At 28.5% G+C, this 27,820-nt stretch overlaps 1 protein-coding gene across 1 annotated transcript; it reads left to right on the forward strand.

The window, feature by feature from the left end:
• Positions 1-7,098: 7,098 nt before the first annotated feature.
• Positions 7,099-27,606, forward strand: LOC123267188. The gene is made up of 9 exons (XM_044731730.1): positions 7,099-7,528; positions 10,596-10,755; positions 10,816-10,965; positions 11,072-11,183; positions 23,318-23,558; positions 25,040-25,099; positions 27,034-27,202; positions 27,271-27,423; positions 27,494-27,606. The coding sequence occupies exons 1-9, from the start codon at positions 7,171-7,173 to the stop codon at positions 27,579-27,581; spliced, it is 1,491 nt and encodes a 496-aa protein (XP_044587665.1). The 5' UTR covers positions 7,099-7,170; the 3' UTR covers positions 27,582-27,606.
• The last annotated feature ends 214 nt before the right edge of the window (positions 27,607-27,820 follow it).

The following is a 27,820-nucleotide window of genomic DNA, read 5'->3' on the forward strand; positions in this document are numbered from 1 at the left end:
ACACTATTTTTTGAATTTTCAAACCGCAATAACTTTTGAATGAATGAACCGATTTTTACGCAGTTGGCGGCATTTCACGCAGTTTTTTACGCCTCATAAAGAATTTTCAAGTTTTAATTGGTCAAACTAAAAATTTCGGAGTAACTCCGAAAAAATATTTTTTTCGGTTTTCTTTCGTTCACGATATCTCTCGAACGAATCAACCAATTTTGACTGGATTGGCGGTGATCGGCGTGGTTTTTCAAGGTTGTAAGCTAATTAGTTTTTGGAATCGATCGGTAAAGCCGTTTAAAAGTTTGTAACGTCCACGTTTTCAAAAATTCCTAGCGCGATCAATTCAAAATTTAAGATTCTTTGTGAGGCTTAAAAAACTGCGTCGAATGCTTCTAACCGCGTAAAAATCGGTTTATTCATTCAAAAGTTATTGCGGTTTAAAAATTCAAAAAATAGTGTCTTATCAAATCTCTATCAGACTTTTGAGCTCGAAAAGCATAGGAAAGCAATCTCTTTGAGCTCGGAGAGCTCAAAATAACCCATAAATTGTATTTTTAAGCTCGAAGAGCTCAAAAACGTCATTGGTGCAATTTTAAGCGCCTAAGTATAGAATTAGCGGGAAGTTGCAGGGATGGCCTCAAAAATTTTAGTAGATTCCATAGAAATCTAAATATTGTGATAAGTTCTCATGACGCAACTTTTGGAAAATTGTTATTTCACCAGTCGTCGAACTTGATTCAGGAAATACATATGGTTCAAACAATTCTAATCGGATCTCAATAAAATTAACATACTTATTTTTGACCGGTTTCTGAGGTTAAGTTCTAAGATGAGCCAAATCGGCGGAGTTATTTTAACTAATGAGCAATTTGAAATTTTTGAAAAATTTCAAAATTTATTTTTACTGTTTTTCCATGTAATTGAACACAATATCCTAATAAATTTATGTTTAATGCATCTGAAAGCTTATTAAATAAGCTTTAATTCATATATCTATTGATTTTTGCGTTAAGAATGACCCTCCCAAAAATTGTAGTTTCAAAGGAAATGATTTCATGTGTCAGCATTTATATATAGTTTAACAATACATTAAAACAGCTAGTCGATTCATTCTTTGTTTTTTCCTTGATTTTTGTATTCATACTCAATGCAACCTTGATTAGAAATTTTTTTTTATTCATCATGAAATCTACTTCCATTTCGGCTGCTGAATGGTCTTTTTTTTTGGTTCAATTGACCCCCTCCTCCCCTTGATTTGATTGAACTTGAAAACCATCTGCGTGTTATCCAAATATATTTTTATTGATACAAATATTGATAAACTGTTTTGTAATGAGTCTTTGGTTCCACAAATATTAATATTATTGGATTGTTAGTAGATAAATGTGATAACACAATTAATAAATCATTTTTGAAGTTTTGATTATCGAACTATTGTATTTTTGTTGCTGTAGATTTATTTCGTTTATATTCATCAAGTTTTTTTCCAAGGTTATATTCATTAAGCACACCACAAAATTGACAATAGATTAAGTTATTTTCGGGTAACGTAATAAATAATGTAATTTGCTTTGTAAATAATTGACTAAAATATTCAAATGCGTCAATTTTTTACGTCAGTCAATAGTTATCTAGACATTTAAAGTGCCGCCAATGAATAGATAGGGAAATAATTTTGGTTTTTTGGCCATATATATAAAACCCGAGAACAGTTTAGAAGTACAGTGAAAAACTGCAACAGTTTAAAGAGATCAGTTGTCAAATTTTAACGCAATGGAATCTTTTAAGAAGGTTTTGGAATGCTTGGGCTTTTTTTGGTGTACTTATTGTTCCAAGTGAACAGTACTTATGCCGAGGGAATCGCTGAGTTGAAACAAGAAGAAGCTGAGACGATCAAGAAGATATATTCGAATAAAGTTGTTGATGATTCTGATTTGGTACCAACAAGATTGTCTTTTATTGAAAGCGCGATTGCCGGTTTCAAAGAGTATGGTGTAATCAAACGATTCAAATCTTACTACAACTCATTTAAATCTCATGCAAAAAAAGCTTACTTATTCATAAAGAAGAAATTGAAAATTTCCGACAGTCCATCAGGCGATTCAAAATCTGCTGCAATAAGTAAATTCAGTGAATTTTTGAGCCTAGTTAAAACTGAATTAACAACGCATGAATTCAAAAAAATATTTCCCGGTAAGTTTTTCTTCTTCATATTCAATTTATTCAACTAAAAAATTTATACACACTCTCGAAACGTTTTTATTATGGGAAAATTTTGGAATTTCAAAAAGTTTCCAGCTTGAGTGTGATTTTTGCTCAAGTCTGAATTATTTACAAAAATTATTGCAATTTAATGATAAATACTTTTTATTCAGGCACTTATTGGTGTGGTGACGGGCATACGGCTAGCAACTACGAAGAATTAGGTCTGTTTAAGCATACCGATGCCTGCTGTCGACAACATGACAACTGTCCATTGGGGATCGGAAGTGGAAAGAGCTTAGGATCTTTGATGAACAATGCCGGATTTACAAGGTACCTGTTGAAGAACTTCTAATCTATATTATTGAGAGAATAAGCTAAATTGCTTGGATACACGGAAAAAAGTAGACTGTAATATTCACTCGGATTCCGGTTAATTTTTATAGTTTCAAACAGTAAAGCGGACATCGGGGTGGCAAAAATATAAATATTACAGAACTTAATGTAGAAAGTATAAAACCCACAATTTATAATTTAAAAAGTTTGGAAAATCCAAAAGTGCACGACTCATAATGCTCATTTAATTATAAAATAAAAAAAAAAAAAAAAACATAAGTCGTTCAAAATTAGTTGCCGAAAAAACAGCTGTACTAGGAAGATACTGCACAAGCGTCTCTGGTGGAATAAATGTACATAATATCTATAGATATGTCACCATCCATGTTAATTTTACATGGATATATATAGATATACAGTCTTGTAGTTTTCGTTTTTTATTAATTGCAATTAAACGACACTGAATTAATTAATCATTCGCATTCAGTAAATCATTACTTATTATAAATCGACTGTTATTTATTACAGTTTACTTTTTTCCGCACTGACAAAAAAATTGACTTGACTCAAGAGCCAAACTCTTGAACCAAGAATTCCATATTGAAGAAAATGATTTTCTTGAGTCAAGAGAATAAATTCTTGAAACAAGAAAATTTTCTTAGACCAAGAATAATTTCTTAGCTCAAGAATTTATTCTCTTGACTCAAGAAAATCATTTTCTTCAAAATGGTATTCTTGGTTCAAGAGTTTGGCTCTTGAGTCAAGTCAATTTTTTTATCAGTGCGTGTATACGGATCTCAATAAAACGTAACATACTCATTCTTAGGACGATTTCCGAGGTTAAGTTCTAAGACTAGCCAAATCTGTCGATTAGTTTAGAAATGAGAGCAATTCAAAAATTTAAAAAAATTGCAAAAATTTTCACTTTTACCGTATTTCCGTGCAATAACAATTGAACGCGATATCTTATCGAATTTCTGTAAATTGCATTTGAAAGCTTATATCTAATAACCTTCAATTTGTATACTTATTTATTTTTCTAAATTAAATAGTTTAGGAATGACAGCAATTCAAAAATTTTTAAAAATCGCAAAAATTTTCACGTCCACCGTATTTCCGTGTAATAACAATTGAACCCGATTTTCTATCTTTTAATTTTTTGTAAATTGCATCTGAAAGCTTATTAAATAAATTTACATTTATTTGCATTCCTCATTATTCAGTCTAGGCTAAAAATTACCTACTTTCTCAGACAGAAATTTTACTTTTGCATTCGTTTTGATGTCATTGTTTTTTTAACTTCCCGCTAAGAAAATTGAAAATTTTCAAAAATCGGGAAGTTATTGGTTTTACCCCGTTTTTCGAAAATCGAGTTTTCATCAGATCTCGACGTTTTGAGGTCTTAGGAAGCTTTCCTGACTATTCCTGTGAGGTTGTCACGGTGTCTGTATGTATGTGTGTGTGTGTGTGTGTGTGTGTGTAAGTATGTAAACCTCTTATAACTTTTGAACGGTTGAACCGATTTCATCGCGGTTGGTGCCATTCGAGAGGGCTTCGCCAAACTTAGATTTCCTGTTAATTTGAACCGATTCGGACCGATAGATTTTGAGAAATTTGGAGAAATCTAAAAAAAAGTAGGAAAAAAATTTTTTCTGAAGTGGTTTTTTTGGGATAACTTTTAAACGGCTCAACTGATCGATTTCAAAAACTAATCAGCTCTCAACCTTGAAAAACCACGTCGATCGCCGCCAATCCGGTCAAAATCGGTTGATTCGTTCGAGAGATATCGTGAACGAAAGAAAACAGAAAAAAGTGTTTTTTCAGAGTTACTCCGAAATTTCTAGTTTGACCAATTGAAACTTAGAAATTATTTCTAAGGCTTAAAAAACTACGTAGAATGCCGCCAACCGCGTAAAAATCGGTTCATTCATTCAAAAGTTATTGTGGTATGAACATTTAAAAAATAGTGTTCTATGAAACTTCTATCAGACTTTTGAGCTCAAAGAGCTCAAAAGCATAGAAAAGCTATCTTTTTAAGCTCGGAGAGCTTAAAACAATACACAGATTGTACTTTTGAGCTCGAAGAGCTCAAAAAAGCGGCCAGGTATTAACGGAATTAGCGGGAAGTTGCAGGGATGGCCTTTAGGGTCAACCGTTTTCCTAATTTTTTTTTTTGTATACAATCCTGGTAGTTTTTACTTCTCTTTATTATGAAATCTACTTCTATTTTGGCTGCCGAATGGCCTTTTTTATTAGTAGATTTCATAGAAATCTAACTATTGCAATGGTCCTCATGACAAAACTTTTGAAAAATTTTGCTATATTCCGACTTAACTCGACGAGCTGAGTCCGAAAATACATATGGTTCAAAAGTTTATATATGTATAGTATATATATATATATATATATATATATATATATATGTTGTTATAGCTAGCAGTGTTATAGTACATATATATATATATATAATATATATTCTGCTATTTATATATATATACGATATAACGCGGCTTGTCACCACGATAGCGTCGTCAATTTACAATGGATCTTTACCAAACTCAACATACTTATTCTACAGATAGATACTGAAGTCAAGTTCGAAGATGAGCTTAATCGGTCAAGTAATTTAGAAATGCCATGATTTCAAAATTTTCAAAATCATAAAAATTCATATTTCTTCACTTTCTTACTCGAATAACTTTTGAATGGGATAACTTATTGAAATTCTGTAAAATACATCTAAAAGCTCTTTAAATAAGCTTCAATTTGAGTACTATATCATATGTGTAGTCTCAAAATTATGTCCTATTCCGCTATGCCAATTATGAAATTTTTAGTAGATTTCATAGAAATCTAACTATTGCAATGGTCCTCATGACAAAACTTTTGAAAAATTTTGCTATATTCCGACTTAACTCGACGAGCTGTGTCAGAAAATACATATGGTTCAAAATTTTGCTTTTTAAATTCCTTACTGTTTACAGGAAAAAATTTAGGTGTGAAATACAACAGCTAGAGCACATCCAAACAAGCATTTTTGAATTTAAAAATAAAATAATACAAGATCATGGATATTCTTATAAATAATTTTCTTGATTCAAGGATAATTTTCTTGAACAAAGTTTATTTTTATTTTCATATGAACAAACTATTTTCAATAAAGTTGATAATATTTAATAATGAATTGTATAATTTTTATTTTTTACAATTAATATCTCTGTAATTTTTAATTAAAAGAAAGAAAATTTTTGGAACAAGTCATCGAAAAAGGTAATGTTTCCTCATTAAAAAAATATTGTAATTATTCAGTAAATTATGACAGAATACTTTGTCTGTAAATGTCACATTCTTTCTTAATTACATCTCAGTGAAACAAATATTTTATTAAAAAATTGTTATCAATGAAGTATCATAATTGTCAATGAAGTATGTTAAGTTTGAAAAATAATGGCATTTCTAAATTACTTGACCGATTAAGCTCATCTTCGAACTTGACCTCGGTATCTATCTGTAGAATAAGTATGTTGAGTTTGATAAAGATCCATTGTAAATTGGCGACGCTATCGTGGTGACAAGCCGCGGTCGTTTCCGATCGCAGTAATTTTTGGATTTTTACACTTATTATGAAATCTACTTCCATTTCGACTGCCGAATGGTCTTTTTTATTATTAATTATATTATTTTTTCAATCCTTAGATCCTGGTGCGCTTGCGACCAAGATTTCTACAATTGTTTGAAAGCGGCAAACAATCCAATTGCTAGGGAAATTGGCAAAACATACTTCAATATTTTAGGACCTCAATGCATTGATTACAATCATCCATTGAAGTGCGCTGCTGAATCAGGGTAATTGCAGTTTATAAATTTTGAAAACAGTCAATAACTTTTTGACTTTCGTAATAAGATTGTTAAATTTAATAAAACTGATAATTAATTTTTTATTGTGATCTTAGGATTGCGTTTTGGAAAAGATGCACTAAATACGAGCCTGACACATCAAAGGAAAAATTTATCCAATGGAAAGACAGTCCAACTTATTAAACATTACATTAATTTCCAATTTTTGACCATTTTTTTTCTGGAGCAGAATTTTTCAAAATTTTCTTGTAAAGAAAATTCAAACTTTAAAATTATTTTATGAAGAAATAAAACATGTAAATTGTTTTAAATAAAATTTTTAATTGCAATAAAAATATTTTGAATTTTTTATTGATTTATTTTAATAATAAATTAACATTATTGTTATAACGCTTGAAATATTTTCCAGGAGATAAATAAAACATTTGTGTCCTAAAAAGACATATTATAAATTGTTTTATGAATTGTAAAATTATTGTTTTATTGTTGGACACATTTATCATCGTTTTAGCAAAAAAACATGTTTCTATTAAATAAGTCATGTAGTTAAATGTCTGCAATGTAAAATATTTTTTTATTTACGTGGTCTTTTATAATGCATGACATTTTTTCACGACAGTTAATAGTTACATTAATTTGACAGACTTGTCATGTATTAAATAAGCAAGATAATATTTATTGTTTTTCGTGTATATAAATCAAAATCTCAACCTATTAAAAATATATAAAAAAAATACACTTTAAATTAAAGAGCTCTTAAGTTACTTATCAAATTTTAACATGATGAGATCTTCCACAAATTTTGGAATGCGCGTAATTTTTTTTGTGTATTTATCGGTTCAAATAAATACCGTATTTATTTCTGGAGGATTTGTTGAATCAAATCAAAAGGAACTTGAAGAAATTTTGGAAATTTATTCGGAGAATAATTTTGAAGAATTTGATCAACAGTCTACAAGATTGTCTACAATTGAAGAGGGGCTTGCAGGTATCAAAGGATCGGTCAAAAAAATAAAATCGTGGATACCTAATAAATGGAAGAATAATTTGCATTCAGATGAGCAAGAGTCAGCTCCTAAAATTAAATTCAGTGATTTTGTAAGACAGTATAGTGGCAAAATTCGCGCAATATTTCCAGGTAAATTTTGATTTTTTTCACACTTGTGAAAATATTAAAGCAAATTTTAAGGGAGTTGGGAAAGAACGGATAGGGGAAAGGGAGGGACCTACTCAGTGGGAATTTTTCCGTAATTGAAAAAATAATCAGACAGCCCAGACTGGGATTCGAACCCAGATCTCTCGGTTACGCGCCAAGGGCTCTACCAGTTAAGCTATCCGAGACAAGCACTAAATATCAAAAATATGGATATATATTTAATATTTATACATTTATTTTGCTAATTATTTGTGCACCTTAATAGCTTAAAAAATAATATTTTTTTCTACATAATTAATTACTAATAATTAGCGCTAAAATTTTTGCCGTAAATTAAAAGCAACAATTCATAACATATTGTTCAAATTTTTGATATTACGGCGAATATATTGGTCCTATAAAATTTTTTTGGAACAAAAGTTGTTCAAAATTTAATTTTATAAAAAAAATATCTCTTATGATTTTTTTAGGATCAACAATTTCACCGGAATAATTAATTTTTAGGATCTCTTCCGCAAATTCAAAATTAGAAACACCATTCGGCCATACCCGACATGGATAGGTAGATTTCTTGTTTGAATATTGAAAAAACAACACGTTAGTAAAAAGCAAAAATGTCCTAAAATTTATTTTTTATTATATTTTTGCAAATAATGATATGAGACCGACTACAACCAATAGATATTCAAAGACATCTTCTTAAAAAATAGGATTTGTAACAGATGAAAGTCATTTGATGATAATAGCTAAAAATTAATTTATTTTTGATTTTTTTTTAATTTTCCAAACTCCGAAATAAATTGAAACAAGTATCAAAAGGTAACGAATAATAGCTCAAATTGAAGATAATTATGTGAATTTTAACATAAAGTTGATAAATTCAAGCTATCTTTTACGGCTTAAAAATTGTTTCAAGAAAATGGGCTGGAATACGTTCATTGAAAAATTTTTGAAAATTTTTAAATTCACGGAATTAATTAAAAAAATCATAAAAACTAGACAAATAATAGTTTAAATTATTTTTTTATCTATTTTTTATAGTTTTTATCTATTTTTTACATCTGAAAGATTATTTTCATAAAAAATACAAAATTTTGAATTTTTTGAAAATGAAAAAAATTTTCAAACACCCACAACTCGTAAACTAACCGGCCGATTTTGCTCATCTTCGAACTTGATCTTGGTATTGATCCACAGAATAAGCCCACAAAATTTCATAAAGATCGGTTGAGAACTGTGGGCGCAATCCTGCTGACATGGCGCGTTATATCACATATATGTATAAACTTTTGAGCCAATGCCATTTTTCGACATTACTCGATGAAATAAAACATATTATGATAAAATTTTCCTAAAATTACAACATGAGACCGGCTACAATAGTTAGATTTCTATAGAAATCTACCTAATTATAGTTCGTAACGAATAATTAATTTTTGAGTAGATTTTATAAAAATCTAACTATTGCAGCCATCCTCATGGTGCAACTTTGAAAAAATTTAGTCATTTTCTGACTCAGTTTCTCAAGTTGAATCAGAAAATCTATATAGTTCAAAAGTTTATATATATATATATATATATATTTGACTATATTTGACTATATTTGACTATTGTGCGGCAGTTTACACGGATATAACGTGTCAACAGCAAATTAGGTTACAGAGAAAGTTAAATGCTTGTGTTCGCTACATTTTCAAAATATCCAGGTATGAGCATGTAACACCGTATTATGCAGATCTGCACTGGTTAACACTTAAGACTCGGAGAGATTTCTTTTTGTCGTGTCTCGTTTATAAAGCCTTATATTTAAATCAGAAGCCACTTATTGGCAGTCTGTTACATATTCGTGAGCCTCGTCTCCGTAGGGGTGATGTGCGTCAGGATTATCTTGAGTTGCCGAGCTGTCATAGTACGAAATATGATAAGTCTTTTTTAGTTAGTGCAGTCAGAGCTTGGAATCGGTTACCTAATCAATGTACGTCACAGCCTGATTTTCAAACTTTCAGACAAGCCTGTTATGAGTTTTTGCTGAGTGAAGAGAATGTTTTTGATGGTCTTTAGAATTGATGGATGATGGGACGTAATAGCTAATGTAATTTAATAATAATGATTTGTTATAATTTGTTTAAAACTGTTTTACACTATTGTATGAAAATTTTTGTATTTATCTTGGAGGGCCGCAAGGAGTCTTGACTCCATGGCCTTAATAAATAAATAATAATAATAATAATATATATATATATATTTATAAATATAAATAATGCTGTGAAGCGGGAAAGAATAGGAGTTACGGTAATTATTACGTGAAGCGTTCCACATTCACGTAACAGGATATTGGTAGGAAAGGATTGAAAAAGGAATGTGGAGAGGATCATCTTAATGTGAGTTTATATATATATATATATATACGTATATAGTTATACATTATTAGTGTTATTATATTATTTTATTAAAAATCAATTTTCTTTATTTGAAAAATCTACTTCCATTTCGGCTGCCGAATGGCCTTTTTTCGATATTATGCCGAAAGTATGGAAGGTAGAAACTTATAAAGTAGAAACTTATAAATTCTTAAAATTTTTTCATCACAAAAATAATAAAACTTCGCGGTTTTTTCTCTCTTTTCCCATATTACCTGTGTAAAAATGTCATTTTTAATTGCAATTATCTTTGGTTAGAAGTGGTAAATCATCTCCAAATTTTAACAGCATGTACATTATGCATTTAATTATTTATATTATAAATTTGAAAGATTTCTTGAATTTTCCTCGCATGACCTAACTACCGTAAGATTAATGATTATCAAAAAACAATATTTGAACCTTTTATTATGAATCTCAATTTTGGAACTACAGGCGAAAATGTTAGTTTTTTTTTTTTTTAAATCATAAGATACATTTTTTGGAGAGAATTTTGAACAACTTTAATTTGAAACATTTTTATATTAAAAATTTAAACAATTTATTTAAAAATTGTGGCAAAAATTTTGACCCGAGAAAAATTCTTGAGCCAAAAAAATTATTTTAATTAACTATAAATAATTATTCAGGTACTCGTTGGTGTGGTGATGGCAACATAGCTCGTGATGACACTGACCTAGGTTCATTTAAGCATACAGATGCCTGCTGTCGACAACACGACAAGTGTCCTTTTAATCTTGAAAGCGGAGAGACTTTAGGTCCTTTGAGAAACAATGGCGCATTTACGAGGTATTAGCATCAAAACTTCAAATTATTTTTATTAATAAAATTCCATTGTTTAATCTTTAGATCCTGGTGCGCTTGCGACCAAGATTTTTACAATTGTTTAAAAGCAGCAAATAATCCAATTGCTAGAGAAATTGGTGTTACTTATTTCACAGTTTTGGGACCTCAATGCATTGATTATAATTTTCCTGCGACGTGTATAAGCAAGTCAAGGTAAATGTAGCTTGTAGATTTATGAGAGAATTTTATAATTTATTTATTTATTTATTTATTTATTTATTTATCAATCCAATAATAATTTTTTATTTTGTTTTTTTAGTGTATTAGACATCGCAGGTAGAAAATGCCTTGAATACAAGTATGATCAATCGCAAAAGAAAATTATGCAATGGAAAGACAGTTCTAATTATGTTGAAATCCTGAACAGAGGATAGATTCAATTTTTGTTGGAATTTTTTAAACTTTTGTGCGTAATATTTTGTGTACATCTAGAAGCTGTTTCAAATAAAATCAAGCTCCTGTGTTTGATTTTTTAATTTATTTATTTTTAACTTCCCGTTAAGAAAATCGAAGATTTTCAAAAATCGGGAAGTTATTGTTTTCACCCCGTTTTACGAAAATCGAGTTTTCATCGAATCTCGACGTTGGTGCCATTCGAAAGGGCTTGACCAAACTTAGATTTTCAGTATACTTTGGAACGATTCGGACCGGTAGATTTTAAGAAATCACAAAAAAACTGTAAAAAAAATTTTTTTCAAATGGGGTCTTTTTGGAATAACTTTTAAACGGCTTTACCGATCAATTACAAAAACTAATCAGCTCTTAACATCAAAAAACCACGTCGATCGCTGCCAGTCTGGTTAAAATCGGTTGATTCGTTCGTGAGTTATCGTTGACGAAAGAAAACCGAAAAAAGTGTTTTTTCGGAATCACTCCGAAATTTTCCGTTCTATCAATTTAAACTTGGAAATTTTTCATGAAGCTTAAAAAACTGAGTCGAATGCCACCAACCGCGTGGAAATCGGTTTATTCAATCAAAAGTTATTTCGATTTGAAAATTCAAAAAATAGTGTTTTATCAAACGTCTATCAGACTTTTGAGCTCGAAGAGCTCAAAAGCATACAAAATCTATTTTTTGAGCTCGGAGAGCTCAAAATAACACACAAATTGTATTTATGAGCTCGAAGATCACAAATACCGTGAGTATTCCTTCGATCACAAAAACCGTGAGTTATCATTTGAATTATTAATATTCTGCTAAAGTTTAATTATTTATTTATTAAAATAAGCCTTAATAACTTTCTACTGGAGCTCTCGATATTATTTATTTTAAAAAATCCCGAGTAAAAATGAAATTATTATTTTTTACGGAAAAATAATAAATTTCGCTCGACCGCCGCAACACCTCTGCACGACCGCCGTTTGGCGGACTATTACGCCGCACGCTAAAAATTTACTTCCCCTAGCATCGCCGCACCACCGCTGCACCACCGCCGCACCAATGCTGAATCATACCTACAATTTCACAAAAAATGGTATCATAATTAATTTATCACGCAATAATTAATTAATAAATAATGCGACTAGAAATATTAATGTAAGACCTATTGATCAACCTCCTTTTAATCGAATACCTAATATTAAAAAAAAAAATTTTTTTTAAATCAGGCCAAAGCACCGCGAAATTATTGATTTTTTTAGTCGTATTGTTGATGTAGATTTTTAATTTCGTCCTCGGGTTGCACAGAAGCGGTGCGCCTATCGAAATACTCTGAAAGAATTTTAAAAATTGAACTGTGATGGGATTCGAACCTGGATCGTCTGCGTGGAAGTCTCGAACATTGCCAACTGCGCTGCAAGCCATAGTTAACTAAAAAAATTTAGTTAAGCTATTTGAATGATCAACAAATATTTTATTTCAATGTATATACCATCAAAGAGCGGTATGGTGCGGCGGTGGTGCAGCGGTGGTGCGGCGGTCGAACGAAATTTATTATTTTTTCGTAGAAATTAATAATTTTTTTTTTACCCGGGCGTGTCACAGCTGTGGTGCGGCGGTGGTGCAGCGCTGGTACGGCGAATAGAAATTTATTTACTTGTCATGGCACTGGTGCGGCGGTAGTGCGGCGAATAGATAAATTCTTTACTTGTCACGGCGGTGGTGCGGCGGTGATGCGGCACTTGTAAAATAATCAAAATTGTCACGGCTGTAGTGCAGCGGTGGTGCGGCGCTTAAAAAGCCGTGCAGCGGTGTTGCGGCGGTGGTGCGGCGGAATTCTGTTTTTACTCGGGCTTTCATTTGAATACTCACACGAATTTTTTCATATATTTTACATATATAATATTTCTGATATTTGTGAAATATGTAAAATATATAAAAAAATCGTGTTTTATAAATCGTTTTACTAAAAACATATTTAGTTACCAAAAAAATTGGAATTATTTTAAAAAAGATAAGCATAAAATTATAGAATTTAAAAATAAGATATCTATGAAATTAGACAAATCATAAAACAAACAAGTGAAATGACAGATATTTAAAAAAATGGAGAAGAATAAATTTAGACAAGTCAATAAAAAGACAATTGAAAATTTAGAAATATAAAAAAATTGACAGTTTTAATTATTCGTAAACTTAAAAAATAGCCATCTCTAAATATAGACCAGTAAATTTAGATATCTTTAATTTTGGACATCTCTAAATATTTACAAATATAAATTTTTACAATTCATAACAAAGACGATTAAAAACATAGTAATCATACAAAATAAGAACTAAGAAATTTAAAATACAAAAGATAGCTAAAAATTAATTAATTTTCCTGTGACCGCTGCTCCAGGAAGTTATAAAGTTATTTGCGATCAATTGTTCTGTTATTTTTAAAACACACCAAGATTTTGCTTTTAATCTTAGTAAAAAATATTTTCGAGGACCTGGAACTACCAACAGCTCCTGTGACCGCTGCCCCAGGAAGTTGTAAAGTTATTTGCGATCGATTGTCCTGTAATTTTAAAAACCGACAGAGATTTTACTCTGTCTAAAAGAGATTGTCTAAAAGACAATCGATCAAAAATAACCTACAACTTCCTGGAGCAGCGGTCACAGGGGCTGTTGGCAGTTTCGGGTTCTCGGAAATATTTTTTACTAAGATTAAAAAGAAAAACCTCTGTGGGTTTTTTACATTAAAAGACAATCGAACACAAATAACTTTACAACTTCCTGGAGCAGCGGTCACAGGAAAATTAATTAATTTTTAGCTATCTTTTGTATTTTAAATTTCTTAGTAATTATTTTGTATGATTACTATGTTTTTAATCGTCTTTGTTATGAATTGTAAAAATTTATATTTGTAAATATTTAGAGATGTCCAAAATTAAAGATATCTAAATTTACTGGTCTATATTTAGAGATGGCTATTTTTTAAGTTTACGAATAATTAAAACTGTCAATTTTTTTATATTTCTAAATTTTCAATTGTCTTTTTATTGACTTGTCTAAATTTATTCTTCTCCATTTTTTTAAATATCTGTCATTTTACTTGTTTGTTTTATGATTTGTCTAAGTTCATAGATATCTTATTGTTAAATTTTATAATTTTATGCTTATCTTTTTTAAAATAATTCCAATTTTTTTGGTAACTAAATTTTTACATTACTACCCGTGTAAAAAAAAAATTTCCTGAAAAGTTCCGGAATAGTTCCTGTTCCGGAACCTTCCTATGATAAGACAATCCGGAATATCCCCGGAATACTTCTGCAATGTTCTTGAAATAGTTCTGGAACATCCGTGGAACACTTCCGGAACATTTCCGGAAAATCTCCGGCAGATTTATAGAACATCGCTGGAATACTTCCAGAATAAATTAGGAATACTTCCGGAACATCTCCGGTACACTCCTGGAATATTCCTGAAATACTTCTGGAACAAATCGGAAATAGTTACAAAATATATCAGGAATACATCGGGGATATGTTTAAAATATTCCTGGAAAAATCCTCGAATACTTCTGAAACATTTCCGGTAAACGTTTGGATCATGTTCCGGAAGTATTCCTAATTTATTCTCGAAGTATTCCAGCGATGTTTTATAAGTCTGTCGGAGATTTTCCGAAAATGTTCCGGAAGTGTTCCACGGATGTTCCAGAACTATTTCGAGAACATTGCAAAAGTATTCCGGGGATGTTCCGGATTGTCTTATCATAGGAACATTCCGGACCAGGAACTATTCCGGAACTTTTCAAGAAACTTTTTTTTTACACGGGTACCTTTATTTTTATCGAAATTTTGAATTATCCTTATTTAGACAAATAATTTTTTTATTATTTCTAATATAATATTTATATAAATTTTTTACTTAGTGATTTCTTTATTTAGAGTTGGCCAAATTTTGATGTTTCCATTTTCCGTAAATTTCTTGACCGGTACGAATCATTGAAAGGCATTGTATGTTTTTATCTAATTAAATTTGTTTTTATACTAGCCAGAAAATTAAAAAAAAAGTAATTTTTTTCAATCATTTTATTTTATTCAAAAAATTAATTTTTTTTTTTAATTATTTTTCATCTATATATTAATATATAAAAATTATATATGCAGGCAATATAAGTAAATATTTAATAGAATAAAAAATAACATACACAAAATATAAAAATTAATAAAATTTATAAAAACAAACTAGTTTATTTTATTTTAATTATTTTATTAATTATATATTTCAAAACAATTTTAAAAATAAAAATTATTTTTAATTATTCTCGTCTAAGCTTTTACTCCGTTAAATAAAATATCCATTATATTCCCATTTTGCATAAATATGACCTTCGATAATGCTACCTCATCCTTCCGTAACAATGCCGCTAGACACTTCTTTCAATTGTAAAATACAAGTAATTTAGGGTAGGTACTTACAGTACCTATGATTACCTATAGTAGCCACGACTAATACTACTAACGGCGCCATTGACATAAATATATGACATAAATATGAAGCATTACTATTAGATTCAGTTTGAAGAATTATGACAGTAACTCTAACAATTTACAAGATGCCTAAAATTTTGCCGACTATTGTCTCTATTTATTACATCTTTTTCATGAGACATTACCTGAGAATAAGTATGTAAAATCGCATTAACCTAAACAGACTTAAAAGTATTATCGTCAAATTTTCTATTAATCTTTTTGCTTGTGCAATTAGCAACAGTCTTCAATTTTTGGGGAATAAAAGCCCAATCGCTTGCATGGATTGCTCAGTTTTATTTTTGCATCTGTCGAGAAGACTAGTGTCTTGACTAAGTTACTATTTTATAGTGATTTTATATTTGAAAATATAAATTTTAATATTTTACTATGAGCGGAAAAAATATAAGACTTGTACAAAAGTACTACAAACCTAACAGCGGACTTAATTATGAAGTGAGTAATAATTTTAATTTATTTATTCATTTATTGTACAATAATTTATTTATTTAACTATTGTGGAGTAATTTATTTATTACTCAATAATTTACTAATTTATTTCCATTAAGTTATATATATATATATATATATATATATATATATATATATATATATATATATATATATATATATATATCTGGCACGCCATTTTACTATTTAATAGCAGAAAAAAAATGATCTTAAAATTAATAACTCAAAGGAAAAATGCACATTTTATGTTAAAACATAATCAAAATGTAATAGATTAATTTTATGTTTATTAGAGTGGTCCAAAAAAAAAACATTTTTATTTTTTTTTTCAACTGCTGTCTTAAAAACTTCTCTAAGGTATAAAAAAAAATTCTCTCCAAAGCGCAGCTTGATATCTCAATTCTTCATGAAGCTCAATGAATTTTTATTTTCCCATTTAAATAACAAGTAAAAAAATTTTATTTACGTTTCCATTCGGTAAAACTACGGAAAAAAATTTTTTTTTGTATTTTTCGTCAATTATTCTTGTAGGAAATTTAATTCTCTACAAAAAAGTACTGAGGTAGTTTTTTCGTAATCCTAACAAGTAAAAAGTTATTAAGCTTTAAATACTCGCAATAAAAGAAAATTTAATCAGATATGATTTTAGAATCCACGTTGTATCACATTTTCTGTTTCAAAGTATTTGATTATGTAATTTATATTTTTTTCTTAAAAACATGGTATACAGACTGATATCGGTAATTCAGTCTGGACCAGTGACAACAAATGACAATTGAATATATCGGTTTGTTTATTTGAACCACATGTAAAATGCACTGAAGGAGATTGCCAGACTTTGTAAATACTCTAACCACCGCTTAAAAAAATTAAACTAGATAATTTACTTTTAGCACTCTCTTGCGGCCTACATGAAGATATATAGTAAATTTAATTTTTTGTTGATAATTAGTTTTAATAATTATGTCTTATAAGTAATATAAACTAAAATAAAAAATAACCAAAAAATTAAATAAGTCTTATAGATTATATTGGTTGTATATTTATTAGCAATTTCTTTATAGTCAAGCTTATCCCATAATAAAATTGAGATGAAATGTATGTGGCATCAAACTATTCGTAACGTGATTGGTCGAATGTATCATAAGCATGAAAATATATGCAAACTCTATAGTCAGGCGCGCGCTTGCGCGCGCAAATTGAAATTCTAGTCCACTCTTATAATTTAGATGAAAAATATGAAAATATACACAATTAGACAAACTATTCGTAACGTGATTGGTCAAATATATCATAAGTATGAAAATATAGATAATTCCATACTAAATTCACACGCGCGCTTGCGCGCGCAACGTATACTAGTTTACTTAAATATGTGATGACTCCTGAGATAAGGCAGTTTTACGCACGAACTCTACCTGTTTATTTATCATTTTTTTTTCAAAGATTAAATTTAAAAATAACAGAATCAATTCACGAAGGACTTCTATTTACGTTCTCCTGCAAAGTTTCATGATTTTTCATTCGGTCAAAAAGCGTCCCAGCATCGTGTTCAAAATTTAAATATTCACCTGTCCTATATGTTCTTAAATAAAAAAATTAAATTCAGTACACATCCGGAAGGACTAGCTTGCTCTTGATTCAGATTCCGTAATGAAATTCAAGTTCAATTTTAAAAAATCATTGCTCATAGGAAAAAATATCCAAATTGTAATGAGAAAAATTATTCATAATTCACAGTTAATACTTCACCAAAAGACATGTGTTAATTATATTAGAAACAGTCTACTTTGATAAATTTTGAAATAAATACATGCAGTTACCAGAAAAGTTTTCGAAAAGATGCTTTGAAACTATCTTCGTTCAAATTTTCTTTTGTGCGAGTATTTAAAGCTCAATAACTTTTTACTCTTTAAGATTACGAAGAAACTACCTCAGTACTTTTTTGTATAGAATTAAATTTCCTACAAGTATGATTGACGAAAAATGCATAAAAAAATTTTTTTCGTAGATTTACCGGATGAAAACGTACATAAAATTTTTTTACGTGTTATTTACATGGGAAAATAAAAATTCATTGCTTCATGAAGAATTGAGATATCAAGCTGCGCTTTGAAGGGAATTTTTTTTATACCTTAGAAAAGCTTTTAAGATGATAGGCAAAAAACTTTTGTTTTTTGGACCACTCTACTGCATATATATTAAATGCGCAAGGGATATAACAAAATTATATGATACTGAAGTTAGCGCTTATTTGATTAAAAAAAAAAAATTATTTTTAAAAACTCTTATTTATAATTTTTTAGAGTTTCTAAAGATAAAATTTTTTTAATAAATTTTTCTTGCTATAATTTATTTGTTAAAAAAATTATAAAAATTATCAGATGTTTCTCAATTTCAGTATCATAAAATTATTCATCAAATTTGTCCGTCAGGTCATGCTAAGCTGCCTGAATGATTAATAATAACAAATCGTCAGAGTTAAATAAAACACTTGAAATTTGTATAAACTAAACTTTTAAAAATGATTATTGCATTATCATATATCGTTACATCAATATTATTATCTGGTGTGTTATTATTGATTATCGCACACTTTTACTACCACAATCGAAATCAAGGACGTCTTTGTAATTTGATTCTTGGACCTAAATTCTATCCTATAATCGGCAATGCTTTGGACGTAACAATACATCCTGGTAAAATAAATTTCATGAAGAATTGAGATATCAAGCTGCGCTTTGAAGGGAATTTTTTTTTATACCTTAGAAAAGCTTTTAAGATGATAGGCAAAAAACTTTTTTTTTTTTGGACCACTCTAATGTTTATACTTAAATTTTTTAAGGAATAATTATTATGTAGGGAAATAATAATATATCAAAGAATTAAAATTTTGAGTTGAGCTGATGACAAATAGAACATTTTTATTATATCATCATAATTAAAAAAAGTTTGGAAAATCCAAAAGTGCACGACTCATAACGCTCATTCATATTTTTTACACGCTTTATATTAGCTTCACTTGTATGTCAGTTTGTCAGTATGTCAGTATGTAACTCTCCGTGGGTAATCTGCGCGCCTGCAGCCTTCCTTGGTTCTGGTAGCCGTTTCTCAGGCTCGCTCTCCGAAATCGAACTCTGATTCCCCGTATTTATAATATTTATAAATAATTATTTTTTATTAGCTTCACTTGTATGTCAGTATGTCAGTATGTCAGTATGTAACTCTCCGTGGGTAATTTGCGCGCCTGAATATTTTTGATAATCAACAAATAATAGTTTAAAAAACTAAAAATCACGCTTTTATAAATAAACCAAACTAAAAGTAAAAATAAATAATAGTTTAAAAAACTAAAAACACGCTTTTTATAGAAAACCAAACTAAAAATAGAAAATAAATTTTAATAAATTTAAATTAAGAATAGTGTTAAAAATTTCAATAAATATAAATTAATAATAGTGTAAATAAAAAATGTATTTTATTTTAAAAAGCGTGGGGTGCATGGTGTCAATAGTTATAAATATTTTATTGACAGATATGAGTAGAGTGATTATCATTTTGATATCTTAAAAAGCACCCCACGCTTTTTTTAAAATAAAATACATTTTTTTATTTACACTATTATTAATTTATATTTATTGAAATTTTTAACACTATTCTTAATTTAAATTTATTTTCTATTTTTTAGTTTGGTTTTCTATAAAAAGCGTGTTTTTAGTTTTTTTAAACTATTATTTTTCTTTGCAACCTAAGCAGCGGCTTTTTCGACATGTTGGTAAACGCAGCACAACAATAATCAAAAATCGGAAATATAAGTGTAGTCACTAATTTTACTCGCAATTGTTCATTAAATATTTCATTGTTAATTTTAAGTTGAGCTAACGTTTTCATAGCTTGATTACAAGTCTTTAATACTTGGTGTCCCAAGAGAGATTATTATCTAAAATGACCCCTAGATATTTGACAGTATTAACATAAGGAATAACGCAATTATCAACTAAAATATTCTCTGCATTTATATAATAATCATTGCTAACTTTTAGTCTACTGCCAAAGATGATTGCTTTGGTTTTTGAAGCATTTAACTTCAAGCAATTTAAATCACACCATTTAACAATTTTTTCTATTTCACTATTGAATAAAGCAATGTTCTCACTGATCTGTGCTAAATGACAAGATAAATATATCACAAGATCATCAGCATAAAAGAGGTATTGACAGTTTAAGATTTTTGATAGATCAGAAATGTATAAGACAAATAACAACGCGCCAAGAACACTACCTTGAGGAACACCATTAAACACACTTCTCCACGACGATATATCATTATTGTTCCAAACTGATTGCACTCGCTGAGACAAATATGACCGAATCCATTCAATAGCATTATCAGAGAAGTTCATGAATAATAGTTTTTGTAATAATCTTTGATGGTTAACTGAATCAAATGCTTTACTAAAATCAAAGAATACAGCTATGGTTTAATTTAAGTGTTTTTTCGGTGTACATCTACTTATATCATTGTATAAGTGTAATATGGTTGTGATAGAGGCATTTATTAAAGATCACAAAATTGCTTGATCTTGACGAGTCGAGTATAAAGCACAACCTCACGCGCTTCGCGCTATGAGGCGTGCAATAAGAGCTTAATAATTATGTGAGGACATAATTTTAACTAACAATTTTTAACTTCCTGCTAAGAAAATCGAAGATTTTCAAAAATCGGGAAGTTATTGTTTTCACCCCGTTTTGCAAAAATCGAGTTTTCATCAGATCTCGACGTTTGAAGGTCACAGGAAGCTTCCCTGACTATCCCCGCGAGGTTGTCACGGTGTCTGTATGTATGTGTGTGTGTGTGTGAAAGTATGTGAACCGCTTATAACTTTTGAACGGCTTGACCGATTTCATCGCGATTGGTGCCATTTGAAAGGGCTTGACCAAACTTAGATTTTGAAAACTATTTGGACCGATTCAGATCGATAGATTTTGAGAAATCTTAAAAAAACTGAAAAAAAAAATTTTTTTCAAATGTGGTTTTTTTGGAATAACTTTTAAACGGCGTAAAATGTTCAATTCCAAAAACTAATCAGCTCTTAACCTTAAAAAACCACGTCAATCGCCACCAGTCCGGTCAAAATCGATTGATTCGTTCGAGAGATATCGTGAACGAAAGAAAACCGAAAAAAGTGTTTTTTTCGGAATAACTCCGAAATTCCTAGCGCGATCAATTCAAAATTTTAGATTCTTTGTGAGGCTTGAAAAACTGCGTCGAATGCTGCCAACCGCGTGAAAATCGGTTCATTCATTCAAAAGTTATTGCGGTTTAAAAATTCAAAAAATAGTGTCTTATCAAATCTCTATCAGACTTTTGAGCTCGAAGAGCTTTAAAGCATAGGAAAGCAATCTCTTTGAGCTCGGAGAGCTCAAAATAACCCATGAATTGTATTTTTGAGCTCGAGGAGCTCAAAAACGTCGTTGGTGCAATTTTAAGCGCCTAAGTATGGAATTAGCGGGAAGTTGCAGGGATGGCTTTCAGGGTCAACTGTTTTCCTAATTTTTTTTATGTAGTGACATAAATTAAATTAGCTCCGCTAGATTCATATTTTTGGAGTAATTATTTATAACATTTTTTTTTTTTTTTTTTTTTTTTATTGTTTCCAGATGTACAGTTATTTTAATAACTCTGTTACATTTTACAATTGTTTATATCCTCAACCTGTATTTCCTGCTTTATTATCGAATTTCCTGCTTTTTATTTTTGCGGTTGTGGTCCGACTTGTGCTTTCTGTACCGTATTTACCCTGCACCTTGCCTCTCAGGCTGTTGGAACAGAATCATGGGGAAACCACAGAGAAAACCCATGATAGTACAGTCGGAGCTGGGCTAAGTCTACAGTGATTGATAAGAAACTCTTCTTTATCGACCACTGAAGCATTAGGCCCTTCTCCTAGTGTACAGAGATCCCTCGCGCTAGCCAACGCTGACTAGAGCGGTCACTCATTCAAGTTGTTGCTTAAAATGGGTGATCACCCAAGTCAGACGTGTGCCGCCTGGCTATCTCTGCCACGTTCAGAGGCTGGCAACGTAACGCACATATTTTTATCTATAATCACTGAAAAATATTGGTGCGTGCCGGGATCGAACCCGGGTCCCACTCTTTCGAAAAGCGGGCACCGAGCCGACTAGGCTATTGCCAACCTTCTTATTTATAACATATTAATTTCTTTTTATTTAAAATTTAATACAAATAAGAATTAAAATTATGTGCATAATGAAAATGATTGAATTAAAATTATGTTCATAATAGAAATTCGGAATTGAATAGTAAAACGGCGTGCCATATATATATTTTATTACAAAAAAATTGTTAAATTAAATTTCCAATGTGTAAAATATTTATATAATTTAACGTTTTTTTTTTGCTATCTGTCTAGTTAAGGCTTTGGCATAAATAAATATATCTATCTATCGATTTATCTATTTATTTATTTAATTAATTTCATTAGATTAGTTAATAGAACTTGCCTACATAAATAAATAAATAAATTAATTAATTAATTATTAAATATTGCAATATATTAACTTAAATAATTTTGAAATAATAATAAAAATTCTAAATAATATAATTAAATTTATTTATCTATTTTATTTAGAAAATTTAATTTAGTTAAATAAATAAATAATACTTACGAAAAAAATTTTTTTTGTTAAATTGCAATTTTCAATAAAATTTTTTTTTTTTATAATTGTGATATTTTTTTTTCTAATGCTGAAAATATTTAAAAAAATTCAATTTTTTAAATAAATTTTTTTTTTTTGGTTATTTTAAATTTTTTTAATAAAATAAATATTTTTAAAAATTGTAAAAAAAAATATCAGGCGATTTTTTTAAAAATATTTTTTAAGTATATTAAATAATTTATAAAATTTTTTATCATTTCAACATGATGAGAGCGAAGAATCAACCTCTGAATCCTGTTCGGAACACGAATATTCGGAATATTCGTCGAGTTCAAAAAAATTATCATTGATCAAGGTAAGAAATTATTTCCAAAAATTAATCTTTAAAAGTTATTTATATTTAAGAATTAATGTCACAAGTTTTAATAATTTTAATTTTTTTTTTATTTTTTAGGCCCAAAAACGCGCGCATCATAACGAACTGGAAAGAAAGCGCCGAAAAGAAATTAAATTCTACTTCGAAAGATTGAAAAATACTGTCAATCGGATAGATCCTGCGAAAGAACTTGCTACGAGCAGGAGGAAAATTTTAACTAAATCCGCTAACTATATCATGAAGAAAGAAGGTAATTTACACTTAATTAAAAATGAGATATTGGCGATTAAAAACCAAAATAGACTTCTAGAAGCTCAAGGTAAGATTTTTGCAATTTTTTTTTTGCTTAAAAAATATTTTTTAATTAATTTTTTTAATTCAGGGTACTAAATATTTATTTTTTGCAGTGAAATCCCTTGAAATGAAAAATATCGCCCTAACGGAGGACGAAAGAAGGATACTCGATGAGCTTGATCAAGATTCATCGAAGTCGTCGGAGTTAATAGAGTCTGACGACGAGTAATAGAAGTAATATTTAAATAATAATAAAAATAACAATATTTAAATATATAAATAGTGAAAAATAATATTCAATATATTAAAATTTTTAAAAAATTAAAAAATAAAGTAATTTGAAGTCAAAATTAATTTTTCAAAATTAATTTTTCAAAATAATTTATAGTTTAAAATTTTCTGTTTAAAGTTTATAGTTTAAAATTTTTTGTACTTAAAATTAAGAGTCCGAATATTTTTTATTTAAAAAAAAAGACAAAGCTACAATTTTTATTTAAAATTTTTTTTTCTAATATCAATATTTTCCAAGATATTTATTATTAATTACAAAAAAAAAAACTATTTTTGATTAGTTTTTGGTTTTGCCGCTAGGCAGCGCATTGTAGCAAATTTCTGTTGCTAGCTAACAGGTAACTTGAAATTTTAAATATTTTATACTAAAGTAGATAATAAAATTAAGGAATAACAAATCATAATTCAATTTTTACTTATTTTTGTTATCAATATAAATGTATTAAAATAAAGATTGTATTTTTATTATTTTCACTAAAAATAATTAGCATACATTTTTTTTTAACGTAAGACACTTATAGTTATACTTATCCTGTTAATTTACTTAAAAAAAAAATTTTTTTTAGTTCTAAAAATGACCGCTAGGCGGCGCCAAAGCGCTTTTTCTTCTCGCTTGCAGAAATTTCTAACCAAAATAATATATTCTCTTGAAATTTATAACTATTAATTTTAATTTACAAAACTTTTATAATTTAGGTAATTTTATAATTTTAATCTTAATTTTTAATCTTTATTAGGATTTTCTTGATAAAATAAACTTATCATTACAATTTCTTATAATATTTAATTTTCATTAATGAAAAATTTTAGATTTATTTTTTTTTATTAAAAAAATTACTTAAAAAATCCAAAAAAAATTCCATTTGTAAAAAACTTGAAAAATTATAATTATTCAATAGTACTTAATTGCTCAATTCACCGCTCTGTACAAGAAAACTTTGAAGATATAAATTTAATCGCTCAAACACTCTATATTACAATAGAAAGATTAAAATTCGCTTAGTATAATGGCTTTACTTGGTTTTATTGTAAGTAAGCGCAGTATGATAAAAAAATTGTGTAATAATATTTTCATTAGTAAAAATTTAACTATGAAATTTTTTGGAGCATATATGATCTTCATATTTTGGAATTTAATATTGATAGATTCAGCAGCTGCATCCGTGGAAAATAAATCCACAAATTTGACAATTATAAATAAGTTTAAATACACAGTTGATAAATTTAATGATAGTGCTTATGATATTAATCGAAAACGAAGATTAATAGTACCAGGTAATTTAAACATTTCATTTTTTATAAATATTACTAAAGTCTTTTATTTAACAAAACTTATTTTTTTTAAATAGAAGAACATTTTTTTATTAAAAATAAAGTTTAATATCTTCAAAAGAAATTATAGTAGGTTTAAAAATTTTTTTTTTTTTTTTTTTTTTTTTAAATTTGTTTAAAGTCGCATAAACTACTAAGGTCATGAGCGACTACGGTAGTGGGTAAACTTTTGAGATTGGAATTCGTTTTATTTTTTTGGGCTGAGCAGAATAATACACCTAAATATTGAAAATATTCATTGGTGTACGCCGGACTCGAACCCGGTCCAATGCTTTGGTAAGCAAAGGCCGGATACGATGGGGCTACTGCGCGCCTATAATTTTTTTTTTTTTATATCTTATTGTATTATATTAATGTAATAAATAAATAAATGATTTTATTATTAATTTCAAAATCTATATAAAATTATATAAATTTTAATTGAATAATAATAAATTGGTAAAGGGGTTAGGCCGGCTAAAAAAGTTAGCTAAGTTAATTAGCCAGTTAGCTGGCCAGCTTAGTTAATTTAACCGATTAGCCGAATTAGCTTAGCTAATTAGCCAACTGCTAAGCCGGTTAAATAGCTAATTTTTTACCGGAATAGTTAATTTTTTCACCTTTGTTATCATGTATGTTGATGCGCCAAAAATATTTACAATTTTTTCTGTTGACCAACTTGATGGTAGTACAGATAATATTTGCATTTTTTTATTATTGAGAATAACAAAATTAAATAATTATTTAATTTAACATCATTCGAAGTTTGAAAAAAAAAAAAAATTTTTTTTCCCAAATTCAAAAATTTATATCTGAAAAAAAAAAAAGAACACCCTCTTGAAAATTTCAGAATATTTTAAGATTAGTAAGAGGTACTCTGTAAAAAAAATGAGCCAAAAATTTCATAGCGAGCTTTGATTTTCACGATTTTTTAAATTTCAAAATTTTCCCACTTTTTGATTTTTCAAAAATTTTACCCAAAAAAAAAAATTTTTATAGTCCTAAGTATCCCCTTTAAAATGAACTTTGGTCCATGTCTGTAACTAAAATAGTTTCCGAGATATTACAAAAATAAATTTGAAAAACCTGAAAATGGTGAAATTTTTAATTTTGCATAACTTTTCGAAAAAAATTTTCAAAATTTTCTCCTTTGGCACAACTTTATTTTATGATAAAAGCAAACTTGTGGCCAAATTTCATCCAAATCGGAAAGGGTCGATTCCAACTATTGGTCGATTTGACATGGAATGACCCACTTAATAAATTATTCTATTACTGTTTTCTATTTAAAAAAAAAAAATTAATTAATTCATAGGTCATTAAATTACTTTACTCTCGTTTTTTCTGTTGTTCTTCATGATTTTTTTCCCAAAAAACGAGGTTAACATTAATTTCAATACTTATACGGACCTCAGTATACAACAAAAAGCCTATAAAAAATGAGCTATTTAACCGATTTAGCAGTTGGCTAATTAGCTGAGTTAAGCTAGATTAACCGGTTAAGCCGTTGGCTAATTAGCTAAGCTAATTCGGCTAATCAGTTAAATTAGCTAAGCTGGCCAGCTAACTGGCTAATTAACTTAGCTAACTTTTTTAGCCGGCCTAACCGGCCAAATTGTCCAGCCCTATATAAAATCCATGATAAAAAGACACAACACCGTAACAAGCTTATGTCCATCTTTCTTGAAAACATTTTTTCTTCTTGAAAACTTTCTTTCAAACATTTTTGTTTTGAATTGTTTTATTGAAAAATTTAATTATTTAAAATATTTTGTCTGGAGATAAAAAATCATGGAACCAATAAATTTCCTTTTATTAAAAATAAAATTTTTTAATTATTTAGTCATTTTTAATCCTCTAAATTTACTTAATTATAAGATTATTTTTTTAATTTTTAGGAAGTTTATGGTGCGGTGTTGGAAATATAGCCATCCGGGAAGATGATATAGGTCAGTTCCATCTAACCGATACATGTTGCAAAGATCGTGACTTGTGCGGATTTAACCATAAAGAAATCTTGCTGCACTTTGAATCTAAAAAAGACGTCGCTTCGCAGCTTTTCGGAAAGTAAATATAAATATAAAATTTTTAATTTATAAATTTATATAAAAATATCTAAGCTAAATAATTTACAGACCAGTTTGCAAATGTGAGCGCGAATTTTACAGTTGCTTAAGAAGAGCTAACACTTTTGTATCGCGCAATCTTGGAAGATTGTATTTTTCTATTATTCGCCCAAAATGTTACACTTATGATCATCCTAGCATATATTGCATTAGATTTCAAGGGTAATAGAAATTTAATTAGAAAATAATTATTTATTATTGTTATTCTTTTATTTATTTTTTTTTTCTTTAGAATACTGCAAAGAAGATGTCTTAAGTATCAAGTCGATACAAATTCACGGATGAGAATAGAAACAAGAGATAATCCATACTTTTTTTGAAGAAATAATTTATTATATTTTTTTTTTAATCATCAAAAAACTTATTAAATATTTCATTTAAAATTATTAAGAAGTTAGTTTAATTATTTAAAGAGCAAAAAATTAAAAAAAAAATTTTTTTTTATAAGACATTATGTTTAATTTTAAAAAATTGATCGAAATTTATTAATTAATTAGAAATTATAAATAATTTTTAATTCAAAAAATAATTTTTTTATAATTTTAAAAATTTACATTAA

This window comes from Cotesia glomerata, linkage group LG6, assembly GCF_020080835.1.
Source record: "Cotesia glomerata isolate CgM1 linkage group LG6, MPM_Cglom_v2.3, whole genome shotgun sequence".
Lineage (NCBI taxonomy): Eukaryota > Metazoa > Arthropoda > Insecta > Hymenoptera > Braconidae > Cotesia > Cotesia glomerata.